The 16,594-nt window shown below is 36.4% G+C and overlaps 2 protein-coding genes across 2 annotated transcripts; one reads left to right on the top strand and one right to left on the bottom strand.

The window, feature by feature from the left end:
* Window positions 1–1,650: 1,650 nt before the first annotated feature.
* Window positions 1,651–3,393, top strand: LOC104591676 (high mobility group B protein 7-like). Its single transcript, XM_010250635.3, has 8 exons — window positions 1,651–1,841; window positions 2,131–2,213; window positions 2,308–2,356; window positions 2,472–2,582; window positions 2,696–2,753; window positions 2,856–2,900; window positions 3,000–3,086; window positions 3,197–3,393. The coding sequence occupies exons 1-8, from the start codon at window positions 1,738–1,740 to the stop codon at window positions 3,245–3,247; spliced, it is 588 nt and encodes a 195-aa protein (XP_010248937.1). The 5' UTR covers window positions 1,651–1,737; the 3' UTR covers window positions 3,248–3,393.
* Window positions 3,394–3,633: 240 nt separating this feature from the next.
* On the bottom strand, window positions 3,634–5,782 carry LOC104591667 (uncharacterized). Its single transcript, XM_010250622.2, has one exon. The coding sequence runs from the start codon at window positions 5,524–5,526 to the stop codon at window positions 3,745–3,747; it is 1,782 nt and encodes a 593-aa protein (XP_010248924.1). The 5' UTR covers window positions 5,527–5,782; the 3' UTR covers window positions 3,634–3,744.
* Window positions 5,783–16,594: the final 10,812 nt, after the last annotated feature.

Here is a 16,594-nt window from a genome sequence, read left to right as displayed (position 1 = left end):
TTAGCATATGGGCTTTGAATTGGACACGATTGGTCCTGATATTCTGCAACTTGGGCTGTTTAATCCAAGCCCAACCCAAAGAATATAGGTTAGGTTGAAGTGTGGATTAAGGTCAAGGTTGAAAAGCATGGACCCAACTTAATTTTGGGTTGAAGCCTCGGCCAATCGAACCCGACTTAATTTTATATTTGTATGTATAAATATTATATAAACATGTATTTATTCATGCAAATATTCTTGTACATATTCATCCATGCATATTTGTATTTATGTATTTATATACGTATCTATATATCTGCATATATTTCAACAATTTTAAGTTTAAAGACAAGGAATTTTATTTTTCCGAATCATGATAATGTATTCTTATACATATAATAATGCTAAAATTGAATCGATCCCAACCCTTAAATTTAGGAAATAAAAATATTTGACGAAGGAAGGTAGAGAAGTAGGCCCAACGCAAGCCCACCCTGAGATACTTTTGGTTGGGTTAGTATTACTGTATTAGGATGGACCTCAATCCATCTAACCCGGCCCAGCTTGAACCCCTAGTAATGCCAATTATTATTATTATTATTTAAGTAGGAATATGGAATCCACCAAATTGTGTAGATTCTATGGTTTCAGGGGCCCACAAAATCATTAAGTCCACCACTTTTTTAAGTGGCAAGATTGGCCCAAGCCCAACTTCGTAAATCGCAAGGCTCGCCAGGGGGCTCATGATTCGGTTAATCGAACCAAGGGCTTATTTTTGAAATTGAGTCAGGGTTATTGGTTTTTGGAAATCGGTAATTAAAATTGAACCAAAATCAATCGGTTAACTGGTTTGATTAATCATCAGTTTGGTTCGTCGGTTTTTTATTATTTACATTATCTTATAAAAGGATATATAAATATAATAAAATAATAGAAATATATATAAAATATTATATTTTAAATAATAAATAATATTATATATTATAAATATATATGTATATAGATTTATATATATAATGCATATTTATTAATTTATAAATATGTGTATACTGGTCAATTCGGTTAACCACCGGTTTTATATTTTGGTTAACTGGAACCGAACTTGTACCTTCGATTTTTATAAAATACCAAACCGAAACTGAACCAACCGGTTTGATAACCAAATTTTTGATTCAGTTTTATCAGTTTATTCGGTCAGTTCGGTTTTTCTTGCTCACCCCTAAGGCTCGGTCCTGGTCCATGATTTTTATTCCCCACTCTGGTGGAATGGTCTATTCAGCTCAGTCCATATATTTAATATTTCTTTAGAGTCTATAGTATTCTGGGTCTAAAACCTATTGGGCCATCCAAACCCACTACAACCGGTCCAACCCCATAACTTGGACGGTTGGCCCGCCTCCGCGTAATCAATGAAACTGGTCGGTTTGTCATTCAATTAAACATGAAGCGGCGCCAAAAATTTCAATTCTTTCCCGTGGTATAGCAATTGGTTAAGCGGGAAAAGAGAGAAAAATTAAAGGCCGATAAATTTCAATTAAACAGAAATGGACGGTCTCTAACAAGCCAGCTCATCGATCCATGTCGAATTCTTCAAATCTTCCCGCGGTTTCGTGGCGCCAATAAAAAAATTTCGTTTCCTTCTTCTGCTTTTAAATTGCCACAATATTCGAACAATCGAATCCCAAAAAAGGGTTACTGGTAAATCCGTCGTCTCTCGCTCTCTCTCTCGTTCTTTAGCTTGGTCTCTCTGAACAAAACATGGCGGGAGCTTCGTCTAAGTCTACTCCGAGAGCAAGAAAGAGAGTCGAAGTGGAGAAAAGTACTTTGAAACGTGCCAAGGATGGAAGCGCTTTCACTAGATGGTAGGGTTCATCTTTTTAATCAGTAGTTCATCTATGATTTAGTTGTTCTGTTCGTCTGGGATTTTTTGGGTTTTCAGAATGTCTGTTCCGGAAGCCTTGCGGTTTGTTTCTGTACATCCATCTATTGTTTCTCGGTTTCTGGGAGGAAGTCTGTGTAGTGTTTTGATAACATGCAGATCTGTTTTTTATGTCACTACATTGTTACTAGCACTATTCAAGTACATGGCATGCGGCAGCTTCTTAATTTTTACTGGTGAATGATGAGAGTTGGGTTTCTGTTGATTTGCAGTGAAGAATGTAATAAAGATGTCCCCGTGGTGCTTATCGACATGCATAGTTGTAGCCTTGATTCTAAGATCAAGATGAATTTGGGTACTTCCGCGCATTCTTTTGCTGAACATCTAAATCATCTAAATGGGATTCTTTGTTTTCTTTTATTTATTAACCAGTTTCGTTTTCGTTGCAGACGCTCAAGTTGTGGAAAGAGTTACTGAAGTTAATAAACCTACAGAAAAGTATGATTTTTGCTCGTTTCTGTTTTATTTTATTTTATCCTTGTTTTAACAAGTATGCCGTTTCTTTAGATTTAATCTGGGATTGAGTTGTTTCTGACTTTCTGGTTTTTAACAGGAAGAGGAAAGCAGTATCATCAGAGCCAAAGACAAAGAAAAGTAAAAAGGAAAAGAAAGTGAAGGATCCCAACATTCCTAAGCGTCCTCCAACTGCATTCTTCGTTTTCATGTAAAGGATCTCTCTCTGTCTCTGTCTCTCTCTCTCGCATGCTTGTTTTTCAGGAGATGCTTATTACTGGCTTTATTTGAGTCTCTTTCCTAATTGCATGGTTTTGATTGCAGGGAGGAATTTAGAAAGGTATACAAAGAAGAGCACCCAGACAACAAGAATGTTTCAGTGGTATGATTATGGCATGCCTTTAGCCTCAAGGTTTTATCTGCATTTGTTTTCTTTTGGGTGTTTTGAATTCATTTTAAAATCTTGACCTAAAATAATAAATAGGTTTCTAAAGAAGCTGGAGAGAAATGGAAATCAATGTCAGATGAAGTGAGTGGATCATTGCTTGTCACTTTTATTTCATCTACTGTACAGTATCTTCTTTTTAAGGTTTATGGAAAATTGATTTGAATTTTGTATTTGGCTCAGGAGAAGAAGCCTTACTTGGATAGAGTTGCAGGGCTTAAGGCAGAGTATGAGAAGGCCATGGAGGCCTACAATGCTGGAAAGGAAGAGGTATTTCTTTTCCCTATTAACATACTCTGAATTATTTGCTTCTTATTTTTCTCATTTTGATGTCATTATATTAATAGCTTATTGTAAATGCCCGTTTATTACCATACCAGGAACAAGGAGGCTCAGAGAGGGAAGAGGAAGAAGCGGAAGCAGAACAGTAGATTATAAGGAAGAATATTCATAGAGGCCATTTTGAGTAACCTTAAATGTATGGGTTGACTGCCATCTGTAAATGCTTAAACCAGTTGTGATCATTGGGTTTTGTTAGTGGAATCCATTTCATAATAGCATTCCAATTTCAATTCTACATCCTCTCTCTCTATCTCTCTGTCTCTCTCTCTCTGCAATGATTCAGTTGAACATGCCCATAGATGGGCTCTTCGCAATTCAAATGGAACGATTGGCTACTAATACAAGGAATTATGTAATTCTTATTTGTGAATAGCGTCAATAGTATTGAGTACAGAGTTAACTAAATTCCCTATCAAATCCAATGGACTGCTTCCCTTGAAAAACAAGCAAACAATAAGTGTAATAGTGTATTCAGTAAAAAAATAAAGGATTTCAGTTATTATGAAATAGAACTCTAATCTGATTTAACAATGTTGATAGGGCATGAAAAATGCCCATTGGTAGTTGGGTCAGCATTTCACTGACCCTACTCCTGCAGGTTGCTTATCTTGCAAGGTGGCATGGGTTTGTCACATAAGCATTGGTTGTGGGCGTAAGCAGCCACAGGAAAAATGTTGAATGGTCTCCCTTGCGGTATCCCTCCACACAGTCTGTTTGCCCTGAAGCTTGCATGCCTGAGGCTCTGTAAGCTTAGAAAGCTGTCTGGGATCTTCCCACTGAGTGCATTGATGGACAGGTCGAGCCATTGCAACTTTGGAAGCTGGCCTAAGCTTTCAGGGATGGTGCCCTTAATCTGGTTCCTTGAAACATCAAACCTTTCTAGTTCAATCAAGTTTGAGATTGAATCTGGGATTTGACCTGAAATTCTGTTGCTTGCCAAGTTCAGCAGTTTCAAACCCGAACCTTCACTGAACTCTGGAATCTCACCTGTGATTTGATTGTTTGAGATGTCTATAAGCTCCAGAAATCCGATCTTGTTAGTGTCTAAAAGTGTTGATATTGGCCCATAGAGTTGATTTGAGTGGAGATCAATAGAGGAAAACGCATCTAGTAATGCAATCTCCGAAATGTTTGACCTCAACTGGTTGTTTGCAAGCTTGATCTTCTGTAAACTTGACATGTTTGTGAAGAAATTTGAAAACCCACCTTGAAGAAAGTTGTCAGAGAGGTCAATGGAATTAAAAGAATCTCGCTTTGCAAAGCTTGGGAGAGTTCCCTTGAGGCCACAGCCAGCCAGGTGCACGTCTGTAAATTCTCTTCTACTGATCCAATCGGGAACGTTTCCTAAATGGAGGTTGTTATAGGACAGGTCTATAGACAGCAGAGACGGGAGTCCCTTTGTAAGGGCTGGTAAAGGATCTGACAGAGCATTTCTGGACAAATTAAGGTACCAAAGCCTCTGTAACCTTGAAATGGAGGCTGGTATTTGACCAGAAAGGCGATTTCCACTCAGAGAAAGGCTGCTAAGTGCGTTTAGGTTGCCAATGTTGTCAGGGATTCTTCCTGTAAGTTGGTTATGGCTCAAAGAGACGTCCAAAAGATTGGTCAAGTTACAGAGGGAGCTGGGTATCTGGCCTGAGAATTGGTTATTGGAGAAGTCAATGAAGGTCAAGTTCTGAAACTGTCCCATAAAATCTGGGATTGACCCAGATAAATTGTTGTAACTAAGATCAAAATACTGCAAATTATGAAGGTTTCTGAAGGTGGGTGGGATTGGACCTTCTAGGGAATTCTTGGCTAAATTCATCTGGATGAGGTTTCTGAGGTTTCCTAGACTCGGAGGAATCTGTCCATTCAGATGGTTTCCATTTAATGATACAGTCTGGAGAAGAGGCAACTGACCGAGAAATGAAGGTACAGACCCTTGCAATGCGTTGTAATCAAGGACAAGTTGGGTGAGACGGGTAAGCTTTGAGAAGCTCTCTGGAATGGGCCCTCCTATTTGCTTCATCCCACTTATCACCATCACCTCCAGGAACTGTAGGCCAGCCAGAGAAGGGGACAGCGTTCCCTTCATGCAAAGGCCACTCTCTCTATCTGAGGGTCTCTGCAACTGCAACCCAATCACTCTTCCTGCTGTGTTACACTGAACACCTTCCCAGTCTCCTCCACAGCAATCCTTACCAACCCATGACGCTAGAATATCTGTTGTGTCCTTCCAGATTCTGGATTTGAAGCCAAGAAGTGCAGCTCTATCTGCTTCCGAGCAAGCTATGGTTTGTGCACCTGTTTCAGCTAGGGTTTCTGAGAGCACAGCACAGAATGAAAAGGCGAAGACGAGATTGAAGACCCATCTCTGTTTCTGCATCTTGGGAGGTGGATTTCGATCGGTTTGAGGAGACCACTGGAAAATGTATGAGATTTTTGAGGAGGGAGCTGGGTTTTGTCCACTGAGAACTATGCTGCCTGGAAAATTAAAAGACCCAAAAAAAGAAAAAAAAGGAAAAGCTCAAAAGCTGATTTGGGTTTCTTCCTTCACGTAGGGTGGAAGGTACAATGATGAAAACCGAGTGAAGAAAAGGTGAAGAATTATAATATGGTTGGAGGTTTGAACGAGGTCTGCTATTTATAAGGAAAAAAAAGAAACTGAAGCCGAATTACCTGCTTCTTGTATTCTTTTTAATTTTGTTCACAGGTAATTTTGTGACCGTTTGATGAATCACGAGGACTCCAATTATTTTTGAACGTTGGAGCGCTTGGGATTCAAAATTCATTCTCTTTACAATCCTCAGTAAATGTGAATTCCATTGGTTTTGTTTCACTCTGAACCAGTTACCATCATTTCTGATTTCCTCCATGTTTCTCAGCGATCATGACCATCTGATCTGTCTTTTATCTGTATTTCCAGAGTCCTGATCCTCAAACGGAAATCAATCTAATTGTTGGATTTTGTCTACGTAATCCTACCTTTGCCGAATCTAAAAGATGTTATCCAATCCACAGCTTTACTGGCTGACAAGATGAAACGAAGAAAACAGAAAAACGGTTGTCTAGGATAGAAGGTCCCAAACAGATAAAACACATTTTTGTCAAAAAGCTGACAAAATAGAATGTGCCCTTTTTTTTTATTTATGTAACCCCATTTTCTCTTCCAAAGATATGAAGGGTTTGCTCTAAAGCATGTCTTTTTACAGGTCCCACCTTGTCTGTGGGCTGTGGCGCGTTGGATGAGCATCTGGGCTGCCTGCAATGGATTAAAAATTTAAAAGAAGTGTAGACTGTAGAGCAACATTTCATTAACTCTTCCAGGCTCCATCCATACTTCACAGGTTATTTTGAGCAATCTTAACATAGCAATGTCCTTTGATACTGAAGAACCTTCATAGATTAGATTTGATCCAAAAGCCCTTAATTAACATTCTCTGTGCAATAGATCCAACTGTTCCATTTCTTCAGTGTTGTCTTGGGTAGAGGAAAAGAAAAAAAAGAAGAATTCATACTCAAAAGCTTCAAAAGCACATGGGGAACATTCCTGTAAGAGGGGGAGAGACCTCTTCTCTCTTCTGAGTTCTGAGTTCTAACAACACCATCAAAAAAAGGGGGAAAAGAAGGAAACATTTCTAATCTCCATTGAAGGGACCAGACTCCTTGTCAGATGCTTTTGGGTTGGTCAGAATGTCGGCCACTATGTTAGGGCTAGCCTCTCTACCTACAAATCTTTCTTTAGTACATATCTAGTATAGTAGGTCTAAATGGGTTAGATATAGCAAGGAGGCCTATTAGCAGAAATGGGTGCATTAGAAATCACTTTCCAGCTATGATTTGGGGGACATCAGCTAGTGGTTTAAACCCAAACCATCTCACACTACACTCCACTTTGCTTGGCTTTGGTGAGAGGTCAATGTAGCAAAAAGGAATCTCTTGTTTGGGGGCAAAAGATACTATATTTGTATTAATTATTTTTGTTATACAAGGTTGTCTGAGCTAATGGGAAACAGAAAGCCATTCATTAGAGAAAAAAAAGCATTTTCTTATCCTCTACTAGTTCATGGACAAATTGATAAATGGGGGGATTCCTGGCCCACCAAGCCAAACCCATACTCTAATACTCTATTTTGGATAAAACCAGCTAATAGAACAGACTATTCTTATAGAATATAGCATTTTCATGAAGTTGATTCCAACCACCATCTAAGCAGGAATTCCTTGGTTTAAGAGAATGTTTTTAGTATATACAGTACCAAATTTAGGATCTTATGTTTCATGGATTTGATGATAAACTAGGGTGCAAATGAATCGGATAGAGGTAGATTCAATTTGGTTCGTTGATATTCGAAATTGAATTGGATCTTATCGATCGGTTTTGTGTCAGATTCAAATCAAATTTGAATTGCAATCAGATATTGAAGAGTATAAATAAAATAAACTAAAAATGATCAAGATATTATATAGTATTGATAAAATGAACTAAAATGACTGATATATTATATGTTATAAACAAAACTAATTGAAAATTACTTGTATGAAACTTGAACATAAATAAAATTTAGCAAAAACACAACACTTAAATTAACTTTACTAGTAGGTATTTAAAATATATATTAAGTATATATGAGCAAATTATATTTAAACTGAATTGAATTATATTGGATCGAATAGGGGTGGATCCATATTCGGTCCAATCATGAATTCAAATTTGAATTCAGACGATCAGATACCACTTACAGCTCTATAAAAAACAAAGCCAGGGGTAGAGGTGTTAATGGACTGGTTTTGGATCAGATCCTGTCCAAACCAAAATCAATTTGGATGGATTGGACAGACCAACAAGATATATTGAATTGGACTAGTTTGGATTTAATTGGTCAAAGTATTTATTGGATTGGATTGGACCTGGTCCATCCATAATGAATTTATATTGGATTGGGTTGGATTGAGTCAATATCTGATCTTTTGATTAAAGATAGGAATATAAGTGTCAATGGACTAGGTTTGAGTTAAAATTTATATAAATTAAAGTAACTTTAAACATATTGGATGTTCCAGACATTGAACTGAGCCAGATCAAAATAGTCTAAAATATTCATTGGATTGAATTGGACCTAGTCCATTTATAATGGACTTGCATTGGACTGGATAGAATTGGGCCAAATCCAATCCAATTGACATACCTAATAGGTGTATAGAATTTAGGGGGTTGTTCACTAATAGGTATAGTAGAATTTTGTTTGTCCAAACAAAATTAACTGTCACATCAACAAGAATATGTGATTTTAGTGATTGGGCAGTTATTTATTTATTTATAAATAAAACAAAGTTTTTGAATTGTAGTATATGGGTAGCATCATGGAAATTTGGATAATTTTAAAATCTCAAGAACCCAAACTGCCCAATTAGGATTTATATCAATCAATTCCATCTTAGATAAACAAAATACCAGGGGGGCACTGTCATTCAATGATATAAGCAACTTTTAACTTTCTAGTAAGCTTACTAAAAGCAGGTAAGCTATGCCAAATATGGTAAAAAGAACTTCAAGAATTATGCAATTTATCTTCAGAGAATTATAATATTAATCTTCACACTATCTAATAATCCACAGTGGTACAAGGTGTTCAATTTTAATGTCTAAAGCAACATAAGCAACATAGGCCATTAATTTTTCATCTATTTAATATATGGTAAACATATTAATTTACACAAAATTATAAAAGTTTTGGCTTCAAATATCGAGTATTAAATGAAAAATGAGTTACAGAACTTCATATTTCATTGGTTGAAATTTTTGGCCTTATTTTTTCAATTCTTGAAACACAAATACTTATAAGCATTTTCGCTATTTAGGGTCCATTTATTTCAGGCTGCCTTTGGTAAATTTGTTGCACCTAAAATGAAAGAAACAAAAGTTTTCCTTGAAAATGTGTGAAAAAATTCAATAATCTGCATGAAACATTTTAGGGTCTATTTGGTTCATAGGAATAGGGATATGGAATTGGAATTAGAGTGGTCTATTCAGATTCCAACTATTTGGTTGGACAGAATTGGAATCCCATTCCCATTTCTAGTAGAATGACATTCCCCCATTTCATGGAATGGCCATTCTCACCCCCTCCCTTGGGAATGAAAATCTATTCTAACTGATTACAATTCTCATATGAACCAAACAGCGAGAGGAATAGACCATTTCAATTGCAATTCTTACAAATTTCGATTCCGATTCTGACTACAAACCATATGGGCCCTTAATTGAATGTCTGACCCTATATACATCATCATCTAGGTCTTATTCCAACTATATGGGGTCAGGTACATGAATCCCGTTTGACTATTCGGTTCTATTCATTATCATATCCATCATTAAATTATAGGTGCTTAAATCATTTCTAGTACTTCCACTAGGTCTTTTTTTGATCTGCCCCTTTTATCAAACCATCTCAGCCTACTTCGTTTTATCAAGAGAAAGTTCAGTCTCAATTAATTAATCCACCCACAAACCCTACTTGGAAGTGGTTGCCCTCGATCTAGGGTAAATCAATGAGGGGTTTAAAGAATTGTATAAAAGAAATGGTTTTCTATCATCTACAGCCTTGGCATTTGGCAATAGCAAAGCAATTTAGCTTATTATTCTCCTATTGCAAAACTAATTATCTCTCAAAGCCAGCAAATTATATGTATATAAGAAACCGCGTGAAGTACAAAGTGAGGATTCTGTGGAAGCAGGAGAGCCATCATCTCTTGGCCCTTCTAATCAATTGGTCAACATCTCATCTCAAGGCTCTGCATTTCCTTTCCTTGATTGGTGGTGCATTTAAATAAGCCCCCCCATTCCAGTTTGCTCTTCTTTTTGTTGTTTCTGAGGGTCTCCTGCGCTAATCGCGGACAATTATAAAGCTGTGGAGAGAGAGGGAGAGGCTGGGCGTATGGTGTGATTGATTTGCACCGTCTCCCGACAGTCTTTTGGGCCGGTTTGACTCCTGTGGCCGCTCGGTCTGTCACCGTTGCACGCCTACGAGGTACCCTGTGATTGGCCGAGTTCTCATTGAGCCTTCCGCCCATTGAAGCCACACGGGTTCACACTTCACAGTTGCCGTCACTGTCCATGAAGAACAACTAGCAGTGAGCCAGCGAGACCCATGGCCAAATTGCCAATGCAAAAGGCTAACAAAAGCTCTTTTTTTGTCTCTGAAAAAGTAATAGTACATTCATTGAAGGGGTGTGGGGGGTGCAATTCGAGTACCTAATTTGATGATTTTCTTCCACTGCTTTGGACCGGAGCTCTTTCAAAATTTTACAAATGCTCAACCTGATTTCCCTCCCCAGTTGCACCCCTAAAGAGAAACCTGAAAGAAAGTGAATGGAACAGCTAGAATTTCTGTGCAATTGGAATGTTGTTCATGATAGCGCGAGGTGTGTGTGTGTGTGAGAGAGAGAGAAATGTGGTCGACATGAAGATGAGCTAGCATCAGTCATGGGCCATAGCCATGGTCTCAGGCTCTCAGCAAATTCTTGGAACTGCCAATAAAATGGGAGGACAGTATATCAAAACCATTTAGACTCAGTAATATTTATTTTGGGTTAAATACACTGTAAACCCAATGCAGAATTCTAAATGACAGTCCTCCATAGTTTATTAGTAGCCCCCCTCCCTATAAATCGCATTTAACATCAATTCACGATCAGGATTCATCCCCTTATACAGTGGAGCTAAAAAATTTTGACGGGGTTGGGAAAATCACTGAGCCAGATAAAAATTTTCAGTTTTACATTTGTTTGTTTATAATTATGATTTGCATTCCTTCTTGATGCAAAACTTTATACTGTTTTGTTGTCTTATTATCTCATTTGCAAACTTTGGCAGCATAAATTTTGCACCAAAGGACTAATGCAAAATGTGTGCTATCTTCCTCTTACCTCAATTTTCTTGTAGATAAAGTGGGGACCACATCATTTTCCTCCCTCACTCCCAAACAAATAACTCTCCTCCTATCTCCATCTTTTCGGTATAAAGTGGGGACAACTTCATTTTAATTCCTTTTTTTATTTCTCACCAACTAACAAGATAAAGTTGAAAATGAAGCAAAAATAAACCAGAATTTACATCCAGTCTATTTGCACTCCCTCCCATGCATTAATTTACACCAATGTAAATGAAATACACACCACAAACAAACAGAGCCTAAGAAAGCATGTTTGGTAGAAATGATGCTAACCAGGTGATTTCCCCAAAAATCATGTGCCGACTGTCACGACATTGTTTCAACCCTAGCTTTGGGCATAACCCCAAATTATGAAAATCAGAACTAACCCATTCTTCAACTGATCTTGACGAATATGTCTTACCAAATAAAAATTCTCACACAATTTGGGGAATCAGCTGATGTGGCAACTTTATAAATCAGAATTAGTAAATCAATTTCTCAACTAAACACCCCCTAAATTGTTTCTGTCTACTTAGTTAAAGATTTAGGGATTGGAAGGTGACATGACAACTTTCTTTCATGAATGGAAGTGTGTCCAAGGGGGACCATTCTTCAAGCTTGTAGTTCCAACTTCCAACCATAGGCTTCATTGTTAGGTCATCAGCTTCCATCAGAGACTATTCCTTCTATTTCTTGACTAGGAATAAGGTACAATAGCCTGATTGTTTTGTAGGTTCTAAGCCAATAGATTCCTGTCTTTTGACTAGGATCAGAGTGCTTTGGAGCTATCTGGAGTTCTGGACCTTCTAAGCTACAACCACAATTACTTAAGTAGTCTACCAACTGAATCATAAAAATTAAGAATTAAGGGCCCAAATGGGCTCTAAACCAAGAGAAATCTAATGACCCACTAGTAGTAGTATATATGTATGCTGACCCCTATAAGAGTGGTTATCAGGGTGTACAATATCCACATCAATTGTGGGTCACCACACAATGATGAAGGGGGCTAGGTAGATAAAAGTTTCTCACATCACCAATATGACAAAACTGGGTGGTCTACAGGAAGCATCGCCCTAATTAGAAACTTAACGATGGAGACAATTCTTAATTATAGGTTATAGCTGCACATGATAATGTCCTTTTGTGACAACTCATACAACACCCACTAATTTCCCACCCCACTCAAAGACACAGAGACCACCAGCCTTTTTCTCCCTTCAATTTCTTCTCCATATCATCATCTTCTCTAATTGGTGTTTAGGTGAACTAATTAATACAAGAGAGTTTGTCTGGACTGCTTTGTATATATAAACTTAGAGCAAGCTTTTTGAATCATGAAGAACTGGCAAGAATGGTGGGATTGGACAATGTTGGGGGCCAATTACTGAATGATGCTGAAAGGATTGATACTCTTTAATCTTTTTTTTCTTCCTTTTGGGTTTTTATCTTTACTCGATTAACAATTTTTTTTTGGTCTCATGGAATTTATGCAAGGGAAATTAGATTTTGATTAGTTATGTTAGGTCATATTCTTGGTTATCAAGACATTTAGAAGCAAGGAGTTTATGCCATTTTCTTATGCTCATAAAAATTTAGAGAATTCTTAATGCATTTCTAGATAAATGTTAAAAGAATCTGAAGATTTTTTTTGTCTCTTCCGTTAGGCAAGGAGTTCGATGAGAGTTAAACCAAGGTTCAAAATATCGCAATGTATGGTGCATATTAGACCTGGTAAAAAGTTGATCCAACCCGAAAAAACAGGGTTAGGGCCTCATATTTAGATACCTGAATGTGAGAATGACCTGATCCGACCCAACCCAGAAAAAACTAGATTGGGTTGGGTCATGGATCAATCCGTTGACCCGATTGTCAAGTCTAATTAGGACTATTTATGCATTATTAGAAGTTTCCACTCTTTTATTTTTTCTATTTACTCTTTACTCTTTATTGTTTATTCTTTAAATTGTTAAATGTTCAAGTTTTTTTATTTTATATTTGAAAATTTAAGGTTAATTCCTTTAATTTTGACATTTTTCATGTAGTTTTATTTTATTTTATTTTTTTAATTTCAATTATTTTTGGGGATAACCTGAATTGGCCCATGGGTCAACCCTAACCCGAACATTTAAGGTTAGGGTCTAGCATTTGATAACCCAACTCGAAATTCAACCCGACCCGAAATCAACCTGAAGTGTCTTGACCCAACCCGAACCCAATCCATCCAACCCAATTGCCAGGTCTAGTGCATATCGTGTATCAGCTTTTGAATCTACTGAAATGCTATTTACAATAGGAAAATGCCATATATATACTCTTAAGATGTATACAAAATATTGGGGGTGCAAGTTGGGCTGCCTGAATTGAAGAACTTCAACTATGTTGGGCTCTGGTTTAGGGTTCAGCCCCAATTTGGAGGAGCTAGATGGGGGGGGGGGGTTCAAAACTACCATTCTTCACACATGTTTTCTTTGGTATGAAATGAGTCCCATAGAATGGATCCAGGAAGGGTTTATTTGGCAATGAATGAGCCTTTAGCAGTTTATGAGTCTAACTCACCAGGCTGCTAAGAAAATTGTAGGTTTGATGGCAAAGACCACTAAAAAGCTGAAGCTCCATGCAGGAATTACATACTCCTAGAATTAATTTAGGGGATGTTCTCTAATGTGAATTGTTTTTCTTGGCGCGAGTTTCATTATAAAATCAATATCATCTCATCGGAAAGCACATTATTTCTTAAAAAAAGGAAGAATATGGCTTCACAACTCACCACTTTGGGATGTAGCAAGTGGAACTATAAATTATTGTAGCTACATTATTAAATAGGGTAAATCTCTTAAACTATTCCTACTGTTCATGAAATTAATAAATTATACCCTTACCGTTAAATATTGTCTTGTGATATCCTTAAGTTTTCTGGTAATTGCACATTCCTCATTGAAACAGAGGAGCATTAAGAATTTGAGATCCTATCTCAGACCTATTGGATCATAACCAAATCAATTCCTCTGTTCAAGCAAACAGACAGTAGGAATAGTTTGGGGTAAAGTTTGGATCATAAGATTGAGTGTTGGAGTAAAGTTTGGGGTTAAAAAATTGAATAGGAATTCGACTTGGATTTTTAGAAATCCATTGAATATCAAATCCTATGATATAAAGAATATCCTAAATTTGTTTTGAAATTGAATTTGAGTATTACCTGTTCAAAATCAATGTTCGTTTCAATTTGCAGCCTAATCCAAATCAGACCTTAAAAAATAATCTAATTCCAAAATCTAAAACCGAGGAAATGTAGAAGCAAGGTTTAAAGTATCTCGTGATTGAAATTTTCAATATTGAACCTTTCAAATGTATAGACTCTTAGGCCTCGTTTGATTTATAAGAATAGAGGTTTAGAATCAGAATTGAAATTGGCTATTCCGATTTTAACTATTTGGTTCGACGAATTAGAATTCCAATCCCATTTCTGCTGGAATAGAAATGAAATCCCATTATGCACAAAGTTGAATGCAAGATTTACACATAAGTACGTAGGCCAAAATGGTTCCCTTAAAAAGGAAACATCGAAATGATGTTTTCTCTACCAACTGGTTGGTGGCCCAGTTGGTATTTGGTACCTGATGCAGAGGCCCGGGACATATTCCCGTACGTCCCCACCAGGGTTGTGATAAATACCCCTTTGTTAGAGTCCTGTCATTAGCCTTCCTCATTAGCTATTTAAATTTTTTGAAATCTCAAACTATGCTTTCATATTTATTTGAACAATTTATTTAAACAATGCTTTCATATTTATTTAAATTTCTGAATTACTTTGGGTGGAACCAGTTTCGAACCAATTATAATCGGGACACTATATCAAGATCTAAAATTCATCCATTGGGTCCAATTCTTGGAACCAGAACCGGCCCAATCAACTCGGGTCTGTCAGGTCGGACCTGACCCATTGACAGTCCCACCTACAGAGCATGAAATGTGAGACACTGACAATTTTGCTCATAATGGTTGCACACGACAAAAAACATTAAGGCTCAGTTTGGAAGGAGTACAAATACAAATATGTACATATAGAGCACAATAATTAAAAATGTTTGACTTATTAACATATAAATAAATTAATATTTTCTATTGTTTTTATTAAGATTATAGTATCAAAATTAAAATTTTAAGTTATTATTCGAATAAATAACTATTGTTTAAGTTATTATTGAATAAATAATATAGTTATAGTTATTTTATTTAACAAAAATAGTCTAACTTATTATTATATCTTTTGAATGGCATTTTTCTATCTTGCCCTTGCGAAGCAGGGGCTTTCCCGCTAGTTTGTCTTTATTTTGGTGCAAGTCATAAAAATTAAATTTAGCGTACAATGTTGACTTATAGCTTTATCATTTATTTGCATATATGCATAGCACACCCTTTAGGCTCAGCTTGGAAGGAGTACAAATGCAAATTTGTAGAGTGCAAAACCTTATATTTTGTATGCATTTGCACTGTATATATTTGTATTTGTACTCCTTCCAAACTGAGCCTTAATCGCTAACAATAATATAACAAGATAGATGTTAGAGTTGGTCAAGTAAGGATAGATTAGTCTTTTCATCATGTTTAAGTTATATGCTGATGTAGCAATTCTAGTATTAATTTTGTAGTTCTCTTGTCTCATACTTAAGTGGAGACAGTTTTGTTCTTGTACACTAATTACAATATAATACACATTATGATCGACTAGTAGGGTTTTAGACTCTCTAGTTCGACTGCTGCTTCTTCTTCCTCTTCTTTTTCTTCTTCAAAGAAAGCGGTGCTTCAAACAATGCCCTCTTGTTTGGTATCGTTTTTGCAGAAAAAACGTTGCTTCAAACTACATCTTGGAAATCGGGAAAGTGTAATAATTCAGTGTTTTCTGAGAAAATGACGTGTTGCTGCCACCGATACAATGATGTGGCATCATCTTGGACGTTAGATAACATAGGTCAATATTGAAAACATTGTTGCCAACAATAGTACCAAATAAAGTGTTATTTTCTGAAAAAATACATATGTGATAGCAGCGGTTCCAAACAAAAAATAAGAGAAAACAATGCTTACAACTCCACATGTCTAGTATTGTTTTTATGAAAAATGTTGTAATGTTCCCAGCACCGATACCAAACACCTACTTAGATAATAATCAACATGTACGAAGTATAGGGCTACTATTTTGACCAACTTTGTTTGAAACCCATAATTTATATTGTAAATTTAGGTTAATTTTTTAGTTGATTGTTTCATATATAAACTTGTTTAGTTTAAGAGATTAAATCTAATTTTATTTGTGAACAACATATTTTATACACCAATTTGATTTTTTTCTGAGAGCAGAGGTCTTACTTATGCACAATAAAATTGCTATAATATATAACAAACAATTTTTTTTTTTTTTTCTAGGAGAGATAGTCACTTGTCTCATAAAGAAGTTTTCTAATCTTATAGGAATTTGACTATGATACCCAAAAATAAATAAATAAATCTTATAAC

The sequence above is a fragment of the Nelumbo nucifera genome, chromosome 3 (assembly GCF_055504915.1).
Source record: "Nelumbo nucifera cultivar China Antique chromosome 3, China Antique-T2T, whole genome shotgun sequence".
NCBI classification, from domain to species: Eukaryota; Viridiplantae; Streptophyta; class Magnoliopsida; order Proteales; family Nelumbonaceae; genus Nelumbo; species Nelumbo nucifera.
Note: the sequence above shows the minus strand (reverse complement) of the source record. Positions and strands in the feature narration are given on the sequence as shown.